The following is a 7,890-nucleotide window of genomic DNA, read 5'->3' as shown; positions in this document are numbered from 1 at the left end:
AGAGACAGAGAGAGAGAGAGAGAGAGAGAGAGAGAGAGAGAGAGAGAGAGAGAGAGAGAGAGAGAAATTTGAACCTACCTCATAGGATTTGGTTTCCAAATCTTTAAGGTAATCCTCAGCACCAGGCATGCTCTTGTAATAAGCCATATTTCTTTGCATCATTTCATCATCAGGATGCTTCAGAAGGAAGGTGTGGGCAGCAGCAATGGCTTTTGGAAGGTTATTTGCCTAAGGGTATAGAAAGGAGGAAAAAGTCTTTATTGATGCTGGCCTTGAATATCGCCAAACTCCAATATATTGGATTAGTGCCTCTAGGCAACATCAATATACACTTGCTATGCCAGTAACTTCTAAAGACCCACAGTAGATCTGGTATCTTCCAAGTGCATCCATTTCACAGAAATGCACAAAGTCAACATCCAAGCGACCAAAGATTTATTAGTAGGAGCACAGTTTTTCTTTTTTTCTTTTTAATGTAACCTCATATTGTGTTCTTCTGGGTAAAAAATCTTTACAGCAAAAATGACAAAGGGTCAAATTAGAATGGAAAAGAATGTGATCAAATCTTCTTTCTCCTGATCAAACTATGAGTTGGATGGCTCTGAGGGCATGGAACCAGGTCAATCACTCCACAGGGTGTCAGTTTTATCCAGTGTAACTATCTGGTCTCTATTGCTTTGCCAGTGCCTACCTCATGTCTCCTTTACTCCCAGAAATGTGACAGCTATTCTGACTTTAGGAACAGACTAAGAATAGTTAAGTTTGAAGTTAAGAAGGAACAGGATTCCTGTTTAATAATAAGTCTGTAAGTTTAATAGTAAGTTTGAAATTAAAGGTCCTTCATTTGGCAGCTCTAACTTTTCCCTACAGGATAGGAGGTAGTGCCACCAAATGGAAAGTGTAATTGAACTTGCATTGGTAAGGGACAAGTAGGTAGCACAAAAGATAGAATAATGGGGCTGTAATTGGGAGAGCCTGGGTTCAAATCTGGTCTCAGACACTTCCTAGCTTTATGATCCTGGGCAAGTCACTTAAACCAGTCTGCCCTTTTGTCTTAAGAGTTGTTAGTGGGGACAGCTGGGTAGTTCAGTGGATTGAGAGCCAGGCCTAGAGATGGGAGGTCCTAGGTTCAAATCCGGCCTCAGACACTTCCCAGCTGTGTGACCCTGGGCAAATCACTTGACTCCCATTGCCTAGCCCAGTGATTCCCAAAGTGGACACTACTGCCCCCTGGTGGTTGCTTCAGAGATCCAAGGAAGCGGTGATAGCCTCGGGTGCATTTATCTTTCCTATTAATTGCTATTAAAATTTTTAAAAATTAATTTCCAGGGGGAATATTTTTTCTGGAAAGGGGACGGTAGACCAAAAAAGTTTGGGAACCACTACTCTAGAACTTACCACTCTCCTGCCTTGGAGTCAATACACAGTACTGACTTCAAGACAAAAGGTAAGGGTTAAAAAAAAAAAGAATTGTTAGTAAGATAAAAAATAAGAGTTTAAAAACATAGAACTTGGATTTGTTATGAGAAAACAAACCCAGGTTTATAGCAGGGTCTGGCCCCAAGAATGGGAAGCTCAAAAGTCTGTTCAATCCAGAGGTATTAAATAATTTTATTTAAAGAAGAGGTTTTTAAAATAGTATTAAAAGTCTAGGCTGGTGAAATAGCCTAGGGGATAACAGAATAGCTTCAGGGCTGGTGAAGTCACCTAAGAGCTGATAGAAGAGCCCTAGGACTAATGGAGTAGCCCCATTGCCCTGGGCTGATGGGGGTGGCCCAATAGTCCTGGGCTGATGGAGTAGCCCCATAGTCTTGGATCAGGTTTGCATATTTATTGAGGGCCCTGGGTTACCAGAGTCCTTAGTGCACAAGTTCTATGTCCCCCTCCCCACCCCACTCCCCATTGTCCCACCTGCCATCATTTGTCAGTGTAGGAGAGGTCTCTTACTTCTGGAATGCCCTTATCAAAGAGGGGGACATAGTAGTAGACAACCCCTATAGGTAATAAATAATGCCTAACAGTTCAGAACGAAGGTAAATACAGAACAATATAAGTGATTCATACAGAACACAAGACAGAACAGTATAAAACCAGTGCAGGTGATTAACAATACAGAATGTTTAACTGATTAATAACGCAGATTCTGCAATTTATGATTGACTAATGCTGAAACTAAAGATTTTGCAGTTCATGCTTAACCAGTGCTGACAATTGCTGCCCACTGCCCACCTCCATCACACTGGTGATGAAATCACCAGATCTGAATCTGGATCTCAGCTTTGTCACTTATCATCCGTGTGGCCTGGGGAAAGTCATTTATACTCTCCAGACCTCAGTTTCATCATCTGAAAAAATATTGGGACTGGATCCAATGATCTCAAAAGGTTCCCTCAAACTCTAGATCTACGGGCCCATGGGGGAAAAATGACGGAGGTATAAATTATATTCAAGTCTCATGTTCTTTCTCTCCTTCTTCTCCCCTCAAAAAAAGTAAAATAAAAAGAAATCACCAAGGAAAAGAAACAACTATGATTTTTCTTTCCTCTATCTCAAGCTCTAGATTTATTAATAGAAAGAGGAAGGGAGAATATGCCCTTTCCTATTCTGCCATTCTCATATACACACAATCACATGTATACGCATATACAAACACACAACAGGAAGTTGGCCCTCCATTTTCCAAGAAGTCCCCCCCCACCAAATATCAGTCTGAAGTTGTGGGGCTACAGAAGGTAAAGCCCAGTAGCATAGTCAATACAACCTTAGTCACTCAAGTGTTTTTTTCCCCTACAACTAAACAGTATGGTGCTCTTTCTACCACAACAGTAGAAGATGTCTGTGAGAATATCACTGTTCTACTCCTTTTTTTTCTCTTCCCAATAAAGTCTAGGTTTGAGTTATTTTGGCAGGGGGGTTAGTACACATATCAATTTATAAGAGTGCCAATTTATAATTGTAAAGATGGAAGAAATCTTTAAGATTATCTAGTTCATGGAAAGATCTCCAGGAATTGATGCAGAGCAAATGGAACAGAACCAGGAGAACATTGTACACAGAGACTGATACACTGTGGTACAATCGGATGTAATGGACTTTTCTACTAGCAGCAATACAATGACCCAGGACAATCCAGAAGGACTTATGAGAAAGAACATCCAGAGAAAGAACTGTGGGAGCAGAAAACCAGAAGAAAAACATATGATCAATCATGTGGTTCGATGGTGATGTGACTGGGGTTTTGGTGTTAAAAGATCATTCTAATGCAAATATGAATAACATGGAAATAGGTTTTGAATAATGATACATGTCTAACCCAGTGGAATTGCTTGTCAGTGCTGGGGGGGGGAAGGGATAAATCATGAATCATGTAACCATGGAAAAAATATTCTTAATTAATTTATTTTAAAAAAGATTATCTAGTTCAATCTACTCGTTTCCTAGGAGAGGAAAATAGACTAAATCCAGGTTTCTGTACTCCTAAGTATATTTCCTCCTTCTGCAATCCCATTAGATTTCCTCCAGAAAAATTCTGAGAATCCTAATTATTTGATAGCTGGTTTACAAATCAATTTTTCTCAAAATAATTGCACCTCTCAAATGATATGGTTCACACTGTCTTCTCTTTAAAATGCAGAAGCATCTTCAGCCTCACAAAAAAAAAAATTAAGAATCTTTGAATCAGAATTCTCAACAGTTTTTACAAATACTATCTCATTTGATAATCACAGCAACCATAGGAAGTAGGTGCTATTGTTATCATCATTTTATAGATGAAGAAATTGAGGCAAACAGAGGTTAAAAGACTTGTCCAGGAACACACAGATGGGAAATATTTGAGGCTGGATTTGAACTTGGGTCTTCCTGTCTCCAAGTTCAATGCTTTATCCACTATCCCATCAGCATAGGAGAAGCAGAATAGAAGATATCATCAGAGAGATGTAGGATTTGGTGATGGGGAAGATGATCTGGTGGCATTGTGAGAACAATAGATAATTGGTGAAGAGCCCCATGCTTTCTACTAGTATCCACTCAGTGTCAGAGGTTCTAAAGAAGATCCCCCAGAAGATGTTGATGTCTTTTTCATTTTGTGCAAATTCCAAACAAGAGGACTCTCTAGTCCAAAAGCAGTCAGCACTTTCTCTGCACCTTATGTTTTGAGAGAGTCACTGAGAACATTGAGAGAAGAAGTGTCTTGTGTAGGATCCCACTCCTAGTATGTCTGAAAAGTGGCACTTGAATTTGGGTCTTCTTGATCTTTAAGCCTACTTTCTATTCACTACACCTCCGCACTGCACGTCCTCCAATGCATACCATAAAACCTGTGACTATCAATCTTCTTGTTCTTCCTCAAGTTTCAAAGCCTTAGTTATCCTTCTTTTCTGCCAAGGTTAAACTCTCTATTTGATTCCATGTCTTCCAGCATGTTACCCTAATCATTATCCCCATCTTCATGGTCATTCTCATTCTATAAACAAGTTTCTTTTCTCCCATATAGAAACATATTTGTCTTCCAAGTGCTTAAAAAAGCCTTCACTGCCAAATCTGTCCTCAGACACTTCATAGCTGTGTGACCCTGAGCAAGTCACTTAACCACTATTGCCCAGCCCTTACTGCTCTTCTGCCTTGGAATCAATACACAGTATTAATTCTAAGAGGGAAGGTAAGAGTTTAAAAAAAAAAAAAACCCAAAACCCTTCACTGGTTCTCATCAAACTAATTATCCCATATCTCTCCTCCCTCTCATTACCAAATGGTTCAATCCTCTTCTTCCTCTTTGGTCACCACTCATTTTCTACTCACAATCTCTTTCAACATCACCACTCTACAGGTGCTACTTTCTTAAAATACCAATGGCCTCTCAGCTACTTTCTACTCCATATTTTTTTGCTCCTTTCTGTAGCTTGTTAACTCATCCTTTCTTCTTACATAGCAGTGTGGTACAGTGGGAAAAGAGTGCAAGACTACCTTCCACATTACAAGGGTTTGAGGCCAGCATCCCTGCAATCTGGAAAATCCCCATAAATTTTTTTGGCTTTCCTTTCATACTGGACAAGAAGTCAGAATTGTTTTCTTTTTCTTTCCTGAGGTATTTACAGTACCTTATTGTGTCCATAGAACCATAGTTCTTTTACTATGAATTTAATTTTAAGAAAAAAAAATTGTGTAGCTGTTCATATGTTATTAAATGGTAAAACACACTGTAAAGTAATATTATGCATAACAGTATATACATTTTATGCATTTATGCGTTACTAATTTTAAGATATTTCTCCATTTCTAGCCTTTGTGTGTCATCTCCTGACTTTTGTGTTCTTCTCACAAACTTTAACTTTTTATTTATTTTAACTTTAAAAAAAGAAATTGTGTATGTTATGGCATTAAAAGATAAAATATGTTGATATTATACAGCATTATACATATATTTTATGCTTTTCTGAGTTCCTAAACTTTTTCTGTGTCATCTGCTGATCTTCATGTGTCATTTGCAGCTTCTGCAAAACTCACCCCAAGTATCCATTTAATTTCTTATGCCAGTCTTCAATATATTTAAATCATGATAAGGAAGGATACCTGTACTAACCCTGCAGAATCTGGATTCCAATTCTGGGTGGCTCTGCCACTTATCTATAAGACCTTGGGCAAGCCACATTCTCTCTATCTCCAGCTTCCTCATCTAACAAATGAAAGGGCTGGATTAGATGATCTCTTAAATTTCCTTCCAGTTAGAGATCTATGGTTCTGTCATCTGTGATACTCTTTCTCCTAATATAAGATTTCCAGAATTGGAAATTGAGCCTCATATTCACTTGATCTCACTATGAGGTCTTAGTTCAGTCATTTTTCAGTCATGTCTGATTCTTTGTGACCCCATTTGGGTTTCTCTTGGCAAGGACTAGAGTGGTTTCCATTTGCTTCTCCAACTCATTGTATATATGAGGAAACTGAGGCAAACAGGATTTATTTTGTTTTGCCCAGGGTCACATAGCTAGTAAATATCTGAGGATAGTTTTGAACTCAGAAACACAGGTCTTCCTGACTCCTGATCCTGAGAGGATCAGTAGTCTATCCACTGTGCCGTCTAGCTGCCCTAACTATGGGTCAATAACAGAATCGAAATTGATATGATGAACAAAAGATCCTGAGGATACATGGTCTTTCTTGCCAACACTCAGTTTCAGTTAGTTAATTCTGTTCCTGGGAGATGTCAGCAGAAATCCAAGTGAGACCAATAGTGCCAAGAAGTTCAGGCTAGATCTTCAGATCCAAGATGGTCACAGCTTACACTGTTTTATGTTCAAAAAAAGAATAGGAATGCCTAAAATCTTTGAAATACATACTATTATAGGATAAACACATGCTGGCCACTTGGAATACACCACTCATTAGCAGGTTAGATAAGGATAACTACATGGAAGGATTGCTAGATTATTTTCAGTATTAAGGGTTGTACTTATAGATTCTTCAGTCCATCTAAGTACTTCTATCCAAACATCCTACTCATTTTCGGGAAAGAAACCAAAATATTAATATAGTAGTTATAGTAATAGATAGTGTAACATAGTATACAAAATTATTAATATTGAGTGCAATTGATTGGCTAACATGACAGCAAAGGAAAGTAATGAATGTTGGAGGGGATGTGGCAAAATTGGGACACTAATACATTGCTGGTGGAGTTGTGAACTGATCCAACCATTCTGGCTGGCAATTTGGAACTATGCACAAAGAACGATAAAAGACTGCCTGCCCTTTGATCCAGCCATACCACTGCTAGGTTTTTACCCCAAAGAGATCATAGGGGAAAAAACTTGTACAAAAATATTTATAGCCACACTCTTTGTGGTGGCAAAAAACTGGAAATCTTCAATTGGAGAATGGCTGAACAAATTGTGATATCTGTTGGTGATGGAATACTACTGTGCTAAAAGGAATAATGAACTGGAGGAATTCCATGTGAACTGGAATGACCTCCAGGAATTGATGCAGAGTGAAAGGAGCAGAACCAGGAGAACATTGTACACAGAGACTGATACACTGTGGTACAATTGAATGTAATGGACTTCTCTCCTAGCAACAATGCAATGATCCAGAACAACTCAGAGGGACTTATGAGAAAGAACACTATTCACATTCAGAAGAACTGTGGCAGTAGAAACATAGAAGAAAAACAACTGCCTGATCACATGGGTTGATGGGACTATGATTGGGGATATAGACTCTAAATGAGCACTCTAGTGCAAATATCAATAATATGGAAATAGGTCTTAATCAATGGCACATGTAAAAGTCAGTGGAATTGTGCATCAGCTATTGGAAGGGGTGAGGGGAGGGGAGGGATAGAACATGAATCCTGTATCCATGGAAAAATGTTATTAAATAAATGAATGAATGAATAAAATTGAAAAATTGAAAAAATATTGAGTGTAATTAATATAACATATAACTATTATATAAAATATAATGTATAATTATTATATAAAATAAGAAAGTGGTGATGTAAGCCAACGTAAACAGAAGGTTAAATAGGGAGATTGGGATTGGTACTTCCTCTCTTTTCCTGCTAAAGCAGCTGGGGGCAGAGGTATGACGTGACTTTTGAACTAAATCCTAATAGGCACGTGGCTTCATTTTTCTAAATGGCTTTCAATAAACCTTTGGAAACCATGATATTTTAAATTCTGTTCTTCTATATTAATTTTATTTTTTACACCACCAAAGGCCTTGACAAGGCCTTTCAAATGGTTCAGCATCAGGAACTGTTATTTTTGTCAGTACAAAGGATATTAATGAGAGGGCATTAACATCTGCTTTACTGATGTACTCTAGGGAGCATGAGATTTCCATCTGACACATCTAGAACCTTCCACATATATTATTTCTTCCATTAGA

At 38.3% G+C, this 7,890-nt stretch overlaps 2 protein-coding genes across 2 annotated transcripts in view; both read right to left on the bottom strand.

The window, feature by feature from the left end:
- Positions 1–7,890, bottom strand: part of CDK6 (cyclin dependent kinase 6) — a 1,314,442-nt gene that overhangs the window by 849,063 nt on the left and 457,489 nt on the right. The window lies entirely within an intron of this gene.
- The window catches only part of LOC123249643 (cartilage associated protein), an 85,514-nt gene that overhangs the window by 41,473 nt on the left and 36,151 nt on the right, over positions 1–7,890 (bottom strand). The window contains exon 2 of the mRNA XM_044678756.1: positions 79–228. Within this exon, the coding sequence (XP_044534691.1) occupies positions 79–228 (150 nt within the window). The remainder of the gene's footprint in view (positions 1–78; positions 229–7,890) is intronic.

The sequence above is a fragment of the Gracilinanus agilis genome, chromosome 5 (assembly GCF_016433145.1).
Source record: "Gracilinanus agilis isolate LMUSP501 chromosome 5, AgileGrace, whole genome shotgun sequence".
In the NCBI taxonomy this organism is placed as follows: Eukaryota; Metazoa; Chordata; class Mammalia; order Didelphimorphia; family Didelphidae; genus Gracilinanus; species Gracilinanus agilis.
This window is presented reverse-complemented; position numbering and strand designations above follow the sequence as displayed.